The sequence below is a fragment of the Temnothorax longispinosus genome, chromosome 4 (assembly GCF_030848805.1).
Source record: "Temnothorax longispinosus isolate EJ_2023e chromosome 4, Tlon_JGU_v1, whole genome shotgun sequence".
NCBI classification, from domain to species: domain Eukaryota; kingdom Metazoa; phylum Arthropoda; class Insecta; order Hymenoptera; family Formicidae; genus Temnothorax; species Temnothorax longispinosus.
The window spans coordinates 1715589-1732093 of NC_092361.1; the positions used below are offsets into that span (position 1 = coordinate 1715589).

At 40.6% G+C, this 16505-nt stretch overlaps 3 protein-coding genes across 3 annotated transcripts; 1 reads left to right on the forward strand and 2 right to left on the reverse strand.

Annotated features, from left to right (window-relative positions):
- The first annotated feature begins 1493 nt into the window (after positions 1 to 1493).
- On the forward strand, positions 1494 to 10371 carry LOC139812190 (cell division cycle and apoptosis regulator protein 1). Its single transcript, XM_071776845.1, has 15 exons — positions 1494 to 1694; positions 2192 to 2319; positions 2406 to 2677; positions 2772 to 3026; positions 3346 to 3612; positions 3684 to 3909; positions 4075 to 4352; positions 5089 to 5344; positions 6347 to 6412; positions 6500 to 6703; positions 6836 to 7015; positions 7100 to 7450; positions 7613 to 7979; positions 8081 to 8424; positions 8513 to 10371. Exons 1-15 carry the CDS (start codon positions 1637 to 1639, stop codon positions 8795 to 8797), a joined length of 3537 nt encoding a protein of 1178 aa, XP_071632946.1. The 5' UTR covers positions 1494 to 1636; the 3' UTR covers positions 8798 to 10371.
- A 663-nt stretch (positions 10372 to 11034) lies between these two features.
- LOC139811449 (transducin beta-like protein 2) lies at positions 11035 to 13329 on the reverse strand. Its single transcript, XM_071775732.1, has 6 exons — positions 13323 to 13329; positions 12568 to 12791; positions 12033 to 12219; positions 11762 to 11947; positions 11340 to 11534; positions 11035 to 11261 (listed from the first exon to the last, which is right to left on the reverse strand). The coding sequence occupies exons 1-6, from the start codon at positions 13327 to 13329 to the stop codon at positions 11035 to 11037; spliced, it is 1026 nt and encodes a 341-aa protein (XP_071631833.1).
- On the reverse strand, positions 13110 to 15936 carry LOC139812189 (mRNA-capping enzyme-like). The gene is made up of 3 exons (XM_071776844.1): positions 14633 to 15936; positions 14383 to 14515; positions 13110 to 14292 (listed from the first exon to the last, which is right to left on the reverse strand). The coding sequence occupies exons 1-3, from the start codon at positions 15544 to 15546 to the stop codon at positions 13567 to 13569; spliced, it is 1773 nt and encodes a 590-aa protein (XP_071632945.1). The 5' UTR covers positions 15547 to 15936; the 3' UTR covers positions 13110 to 13566.
- Positions 15937 to 16505: the final 569 nt, after the last annotated feature.

The following is a 16505-nucleotide window of genomic DNA, read 5'->3' on the forward strand; positions in this document are numbered from 1 at the left end:
CGATTGAGTGAAAAAATTACGTGATATATTTATATAATCTTTTATTTTTTTCCTATGTATAACCATAATTCATCTTGACTTTCCCTTGATTCGCCATACTCATTCAATCACGGGCAGAAACGAGTAATCGCAAAAAGTAGTTTAAAAAGTAACAAATAATAAATAGATACAATACATATCACTCACCCTGTAGTCGCTTCGCCGTCGCCCGACGTCTCCCCGGGCCTTTCTCCCCTCCGTCGACAACATGGCTGTTCCCCCGCGGCACTCGCGCAACATTCACGAAAACGCGGTCGGTTGCGATCACGCGCGCGCTGATCGCGAAAATACAACGATCGCGCGACACTTTGCACGGCACTCCCGACGTTAATCGCGCGCGACGCGCACTTTGCCGCGTCAACACGGAGGATCGACGCGATTAAGTTTACGGTCGACCGAGGTGCGCTAACGATCCGTTCGTTCGATAAATAACGCGAGCAACAACGGAGGAAGTTCGAAAGCTCGCGCCAACTTCACGCGCCACGGGCGACTACCGCCGCGGCGATGCTACACCTTCCCAGGTAGCAATTAATGTCTAAAAGACATCATAAAGACATCTTTAAGATTTCTGGCATCTTAAAGACATCTTTATGATGTCTTTTAGACATTAATGCTACCTGGGTTGTGCACTCTGCAACTTTCTTCGCGATCTCGACCACTCTTCGAGATAATGATATGAATTTCTACTGCTGTCTCGATCTTTGCTTATCTCACGTTGCAACGTGAAGGAAAGTACAAGATAAAAAGTACAAATTTATATCTATGGAATATGCGACGTGGCCGTCGCTTATTTCTCGATCGCTCGCAGGCTTCGATCGAGTCAATTTCGCGGAACGCGGATTTAAAAGCGAATCCCTGACGAATAAACGTTGAATTTGTACCGCGCGATTATCGGACATTGAGATATAAGACGCTAGTTACACTAATTACCCACTAATTGAACGCGTCACGTCGGTAGTCGCCATTCGGTCCGGAACTGAGTGCGTACCGCTTCGTTTCTCGTTCCGTGTCCCCGAGACTCCATTAACGACGTGAATTTTGTAAGAGACGGCGGCAACTTCACCCTCGATACGACGCGAGTCAGTTCAGCAATCAAAATTCAATGCTACTCGCGTGGAGATATAAAACGCGGCACTTAATTATATATTTTTAATTATTATTAATAATTTCAAATATCTCAATAAACAAATAATGTTTTTAATATTTAAAAGATCGAGATATATATATACATATTTAATAATAAGTTTTGTTTATTATTTTTACTTGGCAATCGAATTTTTAGTGGCAAACAGCCGGTGATCCTCGTTGCTGTCTCATCTCGCACGCGGAATACTTTTGAAGGGGCACAGCGGCGACCGGAAGCAACGGGAGGCAACTTCCGCGCTCTGGCGGCTCCGAGCGAGAGACGGACGAGACGACGAGACGTCGTCGCAACGACTCGCGTAGCACCGCGCTACGGCGCTAGTAGTGCGAGTACGTCCCGGAAACATGGCGCCCGAATGAAGGACGCTGAGCGCGAGTGCCTGCCAGATCTGTCGCGTTTCGCACACATCCGCACACAGTCGGCCCGCACGAGGTCGGCCCGCCCGTTCGCAGAATGAGCAATCTGTCGCCGTTCGGCGGCGGCAAGAACCCACCGTGGGTCCGCAATGCAGGTGAGAGAGGCTGGCGCGTGCGACGCGTGTTTTTTTTTTCCTCCCTACCGACCAGCGATGATCCCGTGCAATCACCCTCGTCGTCGTTCCGTGCGCAACGTTACGGATGGCTGCCAAAATTTTTTTTTACCACGTGCGCACCCTCGAGCTCGCGAGGCCGCGGCCCGTTACGCAAGCCCGACGCCGCGCGACGTTTCGTTTCGCGGAGCACCCGAGAGTCGCCCATTGACCTCCAAGCTGGCCGTCGCCAGTGAGACCGTGCTCCGGAGCAACGTTGTTTCCTTTGTTCCCCGTTATCCTTCCCCGCGTTGTTGATTGCGTTTCGTGAAACTTTATCTCGAGTAAAATCAGTTTCTGATCTCCGGAGCAACACAAGATAAAGTGATATCTCGGAACTTGATTCTCTCTCTTTAGCATATATTCATTGTGTCGTAAAGAATATCGCGATATAAAAGTTTCTGACTGCATAATGATTTTTGATAATATCTTTGGGAAAGGACAAGGTATACAAAATATCCAGCAGCAAATGTTGGGACAAGCCATGGGCAGTATCGGAGGGCAGCCTATGGTGCAATATCAGCAGCAGACCCAACAAGTTTACCAACAGAGTCTGGGATTGCAGCAGGTAGGATATTTCGAGACTCGGTGCTTTGCAAACATCCAGTGTCGGATTAATTGCAACGAGGTTAATATAAATGATTCTGCGCGTAGCCCAACATCACCATGGCATCCATGGCAACCCTTGGCTCGAATTTACCGTCGGGTATAGCAGGACAGCTGTATCCGCAAGTCGCCACGGTCTCTTATCCGACGCCGCGTGCGTTGAACACGAACGCTTTCCAGCCCTCGGTGGCCGGTGTTCCGCAACAGGTTCAACAAAACGTCCCTTCGTCGTCGACGAAGCAGAGAGTGTTCACGGGTACTGTTACCAAAGTACACGATAACTTCGGCTTTGTAGATGAGGATGTATTTTTTCAAACCAGGTAAGTAAAAACTGAGTAAAAGGAAGATACTTTTTTTCTTTCTCTTTCACTTTTGCATATCTTTTAACGATACCTCTTTCCCTCTCTGTTTTAGTGCATGCGTGAAGGGATCTAATCCCGTAGTAGGAGATCGTGTGCTCGTAGAGGCGTCGTACAACCCTTCAATGCCGTTTAAATGGAATGCCACTAGAATACAAGTTCTGCCTATGGGGGGTAATAATAGCAACAGTGCAAACACCCAGCAAACCAACCAGCCGAACCGTCAGCAGCAGCAGCAACAGCAACAGCCAAATAGGACATCCGGCACCTACAATGCTGTACCTCCTCCCACGGAAAATTCTAACAACAGGTGAAGACAATAATAATTGTTAAATTAACTATATTATGTGACCTATATCTACATTTCTGCGACATAAAATAATGCTATTTAAATTTGGACATCAAATATTGAATATTCGAATCCTCTCGTACAATCACCAAATAATTCAAATTCACCAACTATTTATTTAATAAGTGTTTATTAATTTGGAGACAGTCATTGAGAACAAGATTTAAGTAATCAGAAATTTGAATCCAAATATTTAAATCCAGATTTCGAAATCAAGTACAAGTTTCAATGAATATTACAGACAAGCGATATCTTATCGATGGAATTCTACATATTGTAGTAGGTTCACAACAAGTACGACAAATTCCAACACGACCAGCAACCGTAACAAAGTCAGTAGAGTAAGAGAGAGATCTCCTCGTGAACGGAGAAATGACGACGAGGAAATAGAAAGAAAGAGACGCCGCGAAGAGAGAATAAGAGAGCGCGAGAAGAAGGAGGAACGAAGCCCGTCGAGGACCAGGAGGAGCAAATCACCGAGACCTCGCCGGCGTACGCGTGTCGTACCGCGTTACATGGTGCAAATACCGAAAATAGCGCTTGACCTGTAAGTGCCATTTATATCCATCTTACGAACGTGCACCACTGGCAGTGTTTTATTGCTACTTATTATCACAGGCCTGAAGCAGATGTTCTTGAAATAAGAAGACGCTATCAAAATATGTACATTCCTAGCGACTTCTTTTCCACTAACTTCAGATGGGTCGATGCCTTTCCACCGCATATGCCATTTACTCTTAATAAACCGTGCTCCTTCCATGTTATGCATAAAGATGTCGATCCGTGTAGTGAAAATACAGCGGTACTAGAACCATCGGATGCTGATTATCTATTCTCTGCGAAGGTCTGTCAAGAAGTTGTGTCACGGTCGTCATAAAATGACAAGATATGAGCAATTTGAGATTTTGTACAAGCGCGCCGACATTTGTAGCGCGATAGAAATCGGGATATGCACACATATGCATATCGAGATGATTTCACGTATTGAATGTCTTTTAATTATTTTTAGGTCATGCTCATATCCATGCCCGCCATGGAAGAGATATACAAAAGGTGTTGTGGCGTTTCCGAAGACAGGGATCCCGATCGCGATTACGTTCACCCCACACGCCTTATAAATTTCTTGGTAGGCTTACGGGGCAAAAACGAGACAATGGCTATAGGTGGACCATGGAGTCCCTCGTTAGACGGTCCTAATCCTGAAAAAGATCCGTCTGTGTTGATTAGAACGGCCGTGAGGACCTGTAAAGCGCTTACCGGCATAGATTTGTCCAGTTGCACTCAGTGGTACGTTTTTCCAAATATAAATATACACTTTTCGTTGAATGTACATCTCTGGAGCACTTTCATAGACAGCTTTTTTTTAAAGCCCCGATTCGTTACAAAGAGCAATGTGATATCACTGATTTCTTCTGCCCGTTAATATTGCACATTCTGTATTTCCGTCGTTACTACTTTACAAACCGAAGGTCACAATTGCGGAACTCTTCATCTCTTAAAAATTCCATCCTTTTTTTTCTTAATTGTCTAGGGCTACGTTTCTAGAGCTATCTCTTACGACGTAAAAACGAATTATTCGAAAAAAAAGTCAAGATATACATATCTGATAGGTGTACTATCCACGATCTCGACAGAGAGTAACTTCTCAACATCAGTTCTCTGACTTGATAAACTAAGATTGTAGCTCGATCTCTCTGCAGTGGAGGTATGTATTTATTCTAAACACGAGCGACCGATGGAGCTGCACTGGATCCCGGTTTCGAGCACACCCTCCCCCCGTCGACGACGATACACGAGCAGTGTCGCGGCAGACAAATCATCACTATTGTTCTATTATTATATGATTGTGACCCACTGAGTTGTGCTTTCTCTCTCAAATGGTCTCTACGTTGTGCGCTGTACGTGGCTTTGTATGCAGTGCGTGGGCTTTACGAACAAGCGAGCGAACACTTAGCATATAAGGCAACGCTAAGCGGCATTAATCTGAGTTGACGTTTGCGTATTGTTTTTCCTTGCGGCACAGGTACCGCTTCCTGGAACTCTACTACAGACGCGCAGAAACGACCCACAAGTCCGGGCGAGTGGTACCCTCTCGCGTTGAAACCGTCATACTATTTCTCCCAGATGTTTGGAGCTGTGTACCTACCAGATTGGAATGGGACGGGCTGCAACTCAACTATAAGAAACAACTGGAGCGAAAGTTGCTGCGTGCCGCCTCTAATCCCGACGATTTGGACGCTGTCAATGAGACTGATGAGGCTGCCGCCGCTGATCAAAAGGCACTGCCAACATCATCCCATATTACTTTATATTACCTTTTTATTACTTATTATATATTTATATATATATTCGTGCCACCGTTTCTCCCCATTACTAAACTGGATTTTCAATAGGCTATACTTGTCCATCGATCCTATCAGTAAGTTTAATCTATCTCGGATACTGTATCTCGCCTTCTTTTTCATGCAACGGATCACACTCGTCATCGATTTAAAAAATCATAATTTAGGTGTGTTGAGTTAACGTATTGGGGTATGTTTCGATAGACGACAGTAAAATTACAACTTTACTTGTACCATTGATAGATGGTTAAACTCGGATCTTTTTCAATAAAATATATGTCTATGAATTTGACTTCTTCCGTAAGATAAGTTGTCTTATTTTATGGGACAAGTCAAATTTGACAATATCGCAAAATTAAAGCATTATATACATATGTACAACTTTTAATAAGACAAAGTTTGTATATATATAATTATATTAAGATTATTGTTTTATTGTTGTAAATTAACAAGGACTCTTAACGCAAATGCTTTTAAATGTCGCAAACGAGGATCGACGGGTAATGTATCGCTCCCTTAGCCAATGGCAGTCACATTGCATTAACAAGAGAAGCAAGCAAGCCTAGCTCGGAGAAGAGCGCAGCTGAGCCATTCCCTTTCCTGAAACCTTCACCAACATTGAGAAATTATTCAAAAGTTTTCATTTGATCATCGTTTTTATATTACAACATTATTGATATTATCCATAACCTACCGATCACACAGACACCAGAGCCAGGACACTATGAGATTCTAGCAGTTACTTGAGTCATACTTGACGGTCATCGTGAATGAAGATATGTGTATATCGTTACAATGTGAGAGTGTTGAAAAAAGTAGAGAGTGATGAAAGAATGAAGAGGGAGTGGTTTCGTTTCGTTATAGGGGCTGCTTCTGTTTTGTAGTTTTCTCTCTGGGCTTTTTACTTCTCTTTCACTAACGCGCACTTTCTTTTTCCAGGACGAATCGATGCCCGAGAAAAAGGATCCTACGCACTATTCCGAGCTAGATCCAAAGTCGATGAATGTTAGTATTTAAATGTGAAAACAAAATTGTTCCTATTTCTGTTCTGGTGCTTTCAAATTCAAATCTAATATGTCTTAATCAATGTAGGTGAACGAATTACGTCAAGAACTGGCAGCTCGTAATTTAAGCTCAAAAGGCTTAAAGTCACAATTGTTAGCTAGACTTTTGAAGGCCGTAAAGTCGGAGCAAGCCAAAGAGGAAGGTCGGCAAGACGAGGCGGATGAAAACGAAGAGGATGTCTCGCCACCGTCAAAGGAAGAGGACGATAAAAAATCCAGAGATAATAAAGATGTAAGCAGTACATATACGTAACATATGCACTTAAGTGCAAGTAGTTTTATTGGACATGTAGATATTGAGTATCAAATTATTTCTTGAGAATATTTCAAATCTTTAATATCTATTTATTCACATTGTTTACAGCATGATGAAGACAAGAGAAAACTTTATGAACGCGAACGTACTGTACTCGAAAAGAGATATACCCTGCCTGATTCATCGCATATTATTGTTCATCCATCTAGAATGGCTAAAAGTGGGAAATTTGATTGTACAGTTATGTCTTTGAGCGTATTATTAGACTACAGACCAGAAGATACCAAGGTATTTTATACTTCAGAAATTATTTTAGAAATTATCACCTATTCCAAGAAAGATACTTTATACAAAAATCTTTTGAATATGTAGGAACATTCTTTTGAAGTATCTCTCTTTGCGGAACTGTTCAACGAAATGTTGATGCGGGATTTCGGTTTCCGTATTTATCGTTCGTTATCCAGCCTTCCTGAAAAAACTAAGGAGAAGGACGAAGATAAGAAAAAAGATAAGAAAGATGATAAAAGAGATGACAAGAAAGACGATAAGAGGAAGGAAGATGAGAAGAAATCCAGTAAGAAGGATGAAAAACGAGACGATAAGAAGAAAGAAGATGCCAAGGATAAAAAGGATGATAAAGATGCAAAATGTAAGGTGGATGACAAAGACCGAGAAAAGGAGAAAAATGATGATGAAGAAGAAGATGAAGATGATGAATCAGATGTAAGAGAAAGAGAATTTATTTTTTACATTTTACACCTTCCATGTTTTATATAAAAACATTTTTTTTAACTGGCGAAGAATACGCAATTTTTTATACGTAACGTATAATAATAGATAAATGCATTGTATTTTATGATATAAACATTGTTATTATTCATACAGGATGATGATTCCGTGAAAGACGGTAGAAGAGACAGAGATAAAGACGGAAAGAAAAGGAAAACGAAATTATACACACATGATCCTTACCTTTTACTCTCTTTTGTGTATTTCGATCAGACGCATTGTGGATATATATTTGATAAGGATATCGAAGAACTTATTTATACCCTGGGATTGAATTTGTCAAGAGCTCAAGTACGGAAACTAGTACAAAAAGTTGTTACAAGAGATTCTCTGCATTATCGCAAATTAACAGACAAATCGAAGGAGGACGACTTGAAAGACGAAAAGAAAGACGACAAGGAAGGTGACAAAGGTGATTCTAAAGCGGAGAACGAGGAGGATATATTGCGTTCGCTTGCCCTTGGTAATGCATCTTTTCTCAATATGAAACACACATTTTCTTAACATAAAACATCGTACAATATGCGACTAAATTTAATTATTACTATACATTTACGTTTACAGGAAATAAGAAATTGTTACCTGTATTTGTGGGTGGCGGACCGCCCTCGAAAAGAGCGCGAAGAGAGGATTGTATTTTAGATAAAGCTGACGAAGAAACGATTCCGGAAGGTATCGTTATGTACAAAGGCTCTTTACTAGATGTAGAAAAACTTGTCAGTCAGTTGAAAAGATCTGAGAAAGCGCGTTTAGATACCGAAGACCGCATGATGGAATTGCAGCACGAGCTAACTGTAGTCAATGAGAAATCTATCAAACAAACTAATAGTATTAAGGGTCTTTCAGAAGACTTGAAAATATACAAAGATAAATTACGGAGCTCAGACGAAAAGCTTAAGAAAGTCTCTGTGAGTATACTCGTTTTTCTGTTACACATATTTGATTCATAAAAAGTATGGAATTTCATCTCCTTACATTTAATTTAATTTTTTACAGGTGGATTGCCATACTTACCTGACTGCGGTAAAAAATATGTATCACATAGCGGCCAAAATGATGCAGAGTGATACGAGGAAGGTAGAGATAGTAGAAATTCAAGATGAAAAGGTTAGCGGAGAGATAAATGGCTCCGAGATGGAGAGCAAATTTAAAACTGACACCAGGTGGGGAGATAACAAAGTCCAAGTAAAAAAGGAACCCGATGTAGACAAGGATAAGAAATCTGACAATAAAACTTCTGTCAAGAGGGAAATCACCGAAGCGGACAAGGAGAAGAAATAAATCACATTATCTATTATAGTAGACGTCTGCACCGACACGAATAAAAGTTTAATTACTTATTTCACACGCACGTGTGCATGCACGTGTGCTGTTAGTGACACAAAAAAAAAAAAGAAAAAGCAGATGCAACTAGCAAGAAGTTCATCCGATACCAAATTACGTGATCGGGACTCGATTTTGTAATCTTTTTCACTCGAGTGATATGTGGTGGCATCTTCAAATAATAATTAAAAAACAAGCACTTAACCATGCATAACAGTTTATAGATAGGCAAATATTTTACGTTGCAATTTTCCAGATCATTCAGAATAAGTCAATAAATTAAAAAAAAAGGGTTTTTGAAGTACCATTGATCTGCCGTTAAGTGCTAGATATTGATACACCAATATTTATCATTATTATAAGTTCAAAACTATGTTAACACCACAGTTACTTGACTCAGAAAAAAAGTGCATAAAGGTTTGTACTGGAAGTAATAATAATAACGCATACACGCGAAATGTATGCGTTTCCATCGTTGTTCCATCGCTTGTCTATGTTACGCGAACATAAAATAATTTCTAAAATGAAACTTACAGCTGTAAGAGCATGTTTGGAGCTATTTTGTGTATTTTAAATTTAAGTTATAATTAATATTAATTATATTATAATATTAAATTACATTTTTGTTATCGAATCATTCATCATTTTTTTTAAACAATGTGTTTCTTAATGAAAATTGATTATTTTAATTGATCTAACATATAATACATGATTTAACGCAATAAACATCTAATGCAATAAATGTAATACCAATGATGAACTTACATCAATATTTGGTTTCAGGCACATCTGTATTATTATGTTTTTATTGAACTTTGCGGAATTCTTTCTTATCTTGCTGCTGATTGATTTTATGATATCGGTGCAGCATGCAGCACGAAGTATTTAAAAATTATTCTTTTCAAAAAAAAGTTTATATCAGAATTGTCCAATAGCAACAAAACTTTTCGATAATTTCGAGAGTAATGAAATGTGTGTTACTGTTCCGCAATAAAAATAATTTCTTTTAGATGAGAAAATGTATACAGTTTCAGAATTCAGAGCAATTCAATGAGAGCGTTTCTTTTCATAGCCTAAGCTAGTATAAATATGACAGATGCATAATATCCTTTAAGTTACGCATTGTAACGTCCACCGAAAATGTCAGACACATTTACCAAGACACATTACCCAAAAATTATACTTCACAAAAACGTGTTCTCGAACGTGAGCGATCATGCGTGATCCCGCGTTTCAACTCCCATACTTGCAGTTTGCAACTCACGATGCCAAGGATACTATTTTGTACATAGTTTATCTATTATATAGAAATTTTTTGTAGTTTGTTAATAGAAGGCCACATTCTTGTCAAAAAAAGGGACAAAAGTAGCATCATGCGAAAGTATAAAAATAAGAGCATAAAATGCGCGAACAGTTTTGAATCTGTGAATCTCAACGTTATACAAATCTTATTAAAAAAAATTGTAATTATATCCTTGGGCACATGGTAGTCAAGAATACAACGGTAACAATAAAAATTATTCAAACAGTGACGTGTGTGTGCGTGACAATTTATGATGCATGCCGATTCGTTTTCGAATACAAACTATAATTTCTTTTTTTACTTGTTCGGATTATTCTTGAAAATTAATACAGTTGCGTACTTAAGCTTGAATATTTATTAATTTTTAATCGAATTTAACATCGTCGAAGAATTCGAGATAAATATAGAAAACTGAAAGAGTTTTCTATAATTCGTCCTATTTTATTCACAATGCATGAGAAAATATATTACAGTCTATCTATAAAAAATTTTTTGGAAATTATGGCCTAATTATATTGTATTTACTCTGTTTTATTGTAATACTATATGGAACACGAATTTTCGAACAATTTTTCAGAAACACATAATGAACTAAGAAAATAAAGTAAAAGTAGGATAAAATTAAAAGAACAATTTATTCCCAATGTCGCCTACACAGATCTCCGAAATTTACTCAAGTGTAGGTACGTATAAATATCACTGTAGATGACATTAAGAATCAAATGGTTTAGAAATTCATGCATACGAAAATTATTTTTATTTGCAGAAAATAGGTAAATTCATGTATTAATATTTATATGATATAGAAAGCATTAGACCCCGAGATAATAATTTTATTTTTGTCTTTAATCAATGTCGTCGATAAGACGATAGGTGGGAGAGCGAATTAATGTCATTCTGAATATTTCTCTCCCATCTTATCGAGCAACTCCTTGCTATCGCGAATCATCTTTTCCAGACGTTCCTTCGTTGCCTGCGTCTGCCTCTGCTCCAGCTTGCGTTTAGCGGACTCTATCGCAGTTCGGTATCCGGTGACGTTGCGGAGAATCTTGATATGCTTATCGCCCGCGGCCAACAGATATTCTCCCATAGCGTCGAATGCCAGACATGTTATGGGCCCTGCAAAAAAAAAATATTGAAGAGTTCAAGTTCTCTAAACCGCGAAAATCAATATGCGAATTGTGCGTGTAATTTTACCGAGGAAGATGTCCTCTGTGGTAGTATCCAGAGCACCGGTAATAGTGGAGTAGAAAGATAAAGATGATCCATGGGCGATCACGAGGACCTCCGCGTTCGGAGATAAAGCGAGGCTTGCTGGTATCTCAGAGACTGTCGTGCTGTTCCAGGTGCCGGTCATCAAAACGTGCGGATCTTCCCCCTTTTCGAACTCGACTGGAAAAAGACAAATGCGTTGCGCGAGAGTTTCGTACGCTCAGATCCCAGTAAACACCAACTAACATTATAATTTCTTACTCAACGATGTAACTGTTATGTGCAACATGTGTTATATTACACTTGTATTGAGTGTATTGTCGAAATTATAATATTGAACGTAATATCACTGTTAGAGTTAGCGTTTGCTGGGATCCTACGTTTTGCCGGTGATATTGTTACACTACTTTTTGTATTGTAGAAACGATACGTCCCGTCCTTGGACACGGTAGCCATGTGGCTGGTGTCGGCGCTAAAACCGAAATCCTGAACCCCGGATGTGTGCCCGGCGAGGTCAAACGCCTTGGCCACCGTCTTGAACTCCCCGGATTTGCTAAAGACTACCTCCCACACGTTCACGTCCGGTGTAAAGCCTGGCGAGTGGATAATCCTTATTAAAGCCTCCGTATACTTTTCTCACACGGCGAAATTCTGTTTAACAGCAAAACGTCTCCTTACCCGAGGCGGCAACGAATCGGCCGCAAGGTGATATGCGTGCGCGATAAGTAGATCCCAGATGCATCTCCACCGTCGCCAGCGTCTGTCCTTTCAAGTCCCATATAATAAGATCGTTCGCTTTGCTGCACGTGATGATATACTTCCCGGTGCACGCGATGTCCATCCCAACAACATCCTCGGTGTGACGCTAGTAAAAAGATTGATGTAAGGCATAAACAGATTCCATTTAGAGATTCATGCATATGAAAATTATCTTTATTTGCAGAAAATAGGTAAATTCATGTATTAATATTTACATGATATAGAAAGCATTAGACCTCGAAATAATAATTTTATTTTTATCTTTTCATCAATTTCCAAAGTAGCAGATTTATACAATAACTAAGTCGTAAATAATATCAAATCAAGCACAAAATAGAATATATGATACAATTATATTATCCGTGTATTATATTTTAAAAAATCTTTCTGAGAAAAATATGGGCAGCAAAAAGAAATATCTTAAACAAGTGATACAGATACAGGATCATAATACCTGTGGAAACTCCAGTGCCTTGGTCGCAGAGGCCAAATGACCGTCCGGTTTCTTCGCGATCTTGTACACCTCGATGGCATTAGCCACACCTTTGTGAATAATGAATGCCTTTCCATCCGGGGACCAGCGTATCAATGTTGCGTGATCGAATTCTATGTTAACGCGCAGAGACTTGCGATCTTTCGACGTGAAGTCCTTCGCGTACCATAACAATACGGTACGATCTGCAATAATGCAAAATATGCAAATAAGTAGGATGAATTTGTGCCACATAAAAGAATTCTTAACTACGTGTTATGCAGTATTTTCCGATTTTTTAAATTACTTTCTCGAAGAAACAATCTATATCATTTTATTCTATATTTTTCATTTATTTTTTTCATGAAGAATCTTTTTTTCAAGTTCTACTATTAATTCGGAAAAATATCGACTCTATTATAAAAATAATATTAATCTAGAAGAGACTGACAAATAAATACGTGATCGATGTTTTACTATTCCATTAATTAAATAATGTAGGATAAATAATCACAAAGCGTGAATATGTTATTACAAAGTCCTTTTTATTCAACAATTAATAATCTCAATTCATCGAAATATGCTACATGAAACAAATGTGTATGATACACTGAAACAAATTAAAATAACCTGATGGAAAGACAATCATGATTAAGAACGGCACGTTTGACACAAAACTAAACGTTGGGATCCATAGTTGTTGTTCTTACATACTGCTCTTTATTCTAAAACATTACCATGCATTATTCAACCTATTTAACATTCCTAAAAAATCAGGTCGAAGTGACCGTAGCTACAGAACGTAGCTGCCTAAAATTAAGTCAAAGTACCTTTGAGCTTAAACTGCCTACATTCTAATTAAATAAATATAGATTATTCGGAAAGTCTTCATTTCTCAACAATTGAGTCATGATACAATTGTTGAAACTGTAAAAATTGTAATACATTTATGATTAATAATATGATATAACGCATCTAGGATTATCTTGGTTTTTTGTTTGGTGGTGGCATAAGATCCGCGTCGTCCCGTGCAAATCTGTACTTCTCAATATAATCCAAAAGCCGCTCCTTCGTAACCGGCCTATTGATGCTTTTGCACACAGATTCGGCGGTCGTTACGGAATTGGGAAACGACTTGTCTATTCGTTGACGCATGAAGATCCATTGGCCGTTTTCGAATTTACACTCGACAATCGCGTTATCCAAATCTTTGATCTGCTTGGTAATCTTCATGTTGCCGTACGGCTTATTCAGTCCTCCCACGTAGAGATGCCCGATCTTCCGCGGCAGGATCCCCACGCCCGACTCCGTGACGATCTTCAGTTTGAAATCTACCGAGTTTAACGACAACGGTTTCCATTTTAATACCTCCGCGGATACTCCCGTGCAGTACTTTTCCTTGGCGGGTTGAAATATCAGGCCGTCCGGTTCGTGAGAGAGCTGCTTAGCGAATTTCTCGCCCAACAGATTTTTGCTCTGCGTCACGTCCCAGAAATACTTGACTCGCACCGAGAACGGTTCGCGTTCCTTTATCAATCGTCCCTCCTTCATAGCCTTTAGCCTGCCGGCGATTATTTTGTTTTCGATAATGGAATAACGATCAGGGTGGAACGGTAATTTACTAACATCCTGTCCGTCGTACATAATAACGTCGTACACCAAATATCTAGGAATATTCTTGCCCCTATCTTTGTCGATCACCATTTCCTGCAAAATTAAAATCCCGTGAAAGCTACGACTCCAACATTTTTCGCAACTTTATAAAAAAAAACCTGTGGGTAAAGTTAGGCGACTTACGCCGTCCATCAGAGTATCTCTCAGACATCGGTTGTCTCGCAAATGTGGAAATGTCAAACCGTTTGCTTCAAAGACGCTGTTTTCCCTGTCTATGAAGAACACCTGTCCGTCACCTTGTACCAACATCATGTACCTAAACAAAAACAAAAAACAGTGGATGAGTCTCCAAGCTTATTCTCGATATTCGATGTATATAATTAATATAATACCAAAAGTGACACTCATGTATACAAAAACATTTCCAACTGACCTTGTGCCGTCGGCCTTCCAAGATACTCTATACGGCTTTGTGTGTAGCAGCATTATATTGTCGCAATCCATGGATACGGGCTGAGAACCGGGGAACCCCGACTCCTCCCATCCACAGATTTCCTGGATTCGCCTCTGGATTCCGAACAGTCTCTTTTTTTCTAAGATAGGAGTGACACCAGGTACGCCGGCCATGAACACCGGATTTCTATTAAAAATCTCACGCCTCTTCCTCTTGCCCTTCTCCTCCCGGCCGTTCTCGTTCTCCGTGCTCGGTCCCTCGTCCGCGTCCGCGACATTGGAGTCGTCGTACTCCAGGCACCAAGCCGGTCTCGCGGGCGGCGGCGGCGCGTCCGCCACCTCGTCGTAACGCTTGTACAGCTCCTTTATGTAATCGGCTTTGTAAATTCCAGGTGGCCTCGCGGTGGCAAACTCCGCTATCCCGGCGTCGACACTGGTACCGTCTATCTCAACTAAGTAACTGATTATGAGAAACCCAGTCCTGTTGAAACCGTGCGTGCAATGCACGCCGATGATGTCCAGCGGATTTTGAGCGATGAATTTGCTACAGAGCTGCACGAAGGCGCGGGTCTGCTCCTCGGACGGGGTCTCGCCGTGGCCGCGGCACTGCAGCTTCACGTACCTACAATCGTAATCGTCTATCGTGTCCTTATCGTAAAACCTCGACGTGTTGGTCAAGTCTATCCACAGGCCCATCTTCATCTTCTGACTTTTCAGATTCTCGAAGAGCATGTCGACGTTGAAGCGACACCCCTCGGGCACCTGGCTGTCGTAGACCGAGGACAGGGGCGTCTTGAAGGCCAGGAACTTGCCCTGGATCAGCCTCATCGCCTTGCGCGGACAGTCGAGCCAGCGAGGTGGTACCTCGCGGAAACTTTTGTTGTCGCTCGACATTCTCGCGGTCGGGTCGACGCGTTAAGGACGTGATACACGGGGTGAAAAAGTGCGCCGCGGCTCGGAGTCCTGCGACGAACAGTCCAGCATTTCACTCGCTTAAGCTGCGACGAAAGATAATCGAGTCACGCTTAATCAGGAGCAATCTAACCTACTTCCTCGCCTACGGAGCAGCCGTCGCTCGCGGGCAGGACACTTCCCCGGTGCACTCCCGGCTAAGCCACGAAGTTGCACTTGGCCTGGAGGCTGGAGGCGATCTTTGGGATTGAAGCGGCGGGGCCGCTTTTAATCCATAACTGTACGGAATCACCGAAACATGCGGTAAGGAATGACATTAACCATGGTGCCCGCCATTGCGCGTAACTGCGCGCTTGGCGACTCCGATTTTCCATCGGAATTCGGGATCATCGCCGTCGCGCGGCGCGCACAGCGCGCGACATATAACTATCGAATTCCGAAAGCGATAAAACGATAAACGAGAATCGAAACGCGCATCTTTCGACCATTCTTTCGAAAAATTGACGAAATTATTTATCTTGACGAGAGAAGCGGATTAAAGGCAATTTAAATGTCGCGTTGTCCAAAATTAACATTCGAAAGAAGTAAAATTGAAGTAAGCGTGTGAGTTTTTGAGGTTAAATTCTGGGGACTTGAGCTTCAATAGAAAATTTGGTTGCCTGCTGCGCTGCTCCGCACTAGCGCGCTCTAGATGCAGCACGTAAATTAATGTATTAGTGTGGAAAAACATGCACTTCGGTCGATAAAACAAATTTTCCATGTACCCAAAAATATGATGTTGATTTATCAATCGAGAGATAATTATTAAATTATTTTACGTGTGTGATATTTATTATTACACAACTCTGAATTTATATTATATATTAAGAGAATTATATATAATTATGTTAATTATATTCTCAGACAGCACACGTATCTAAAAAACATTATAAAAACACCTT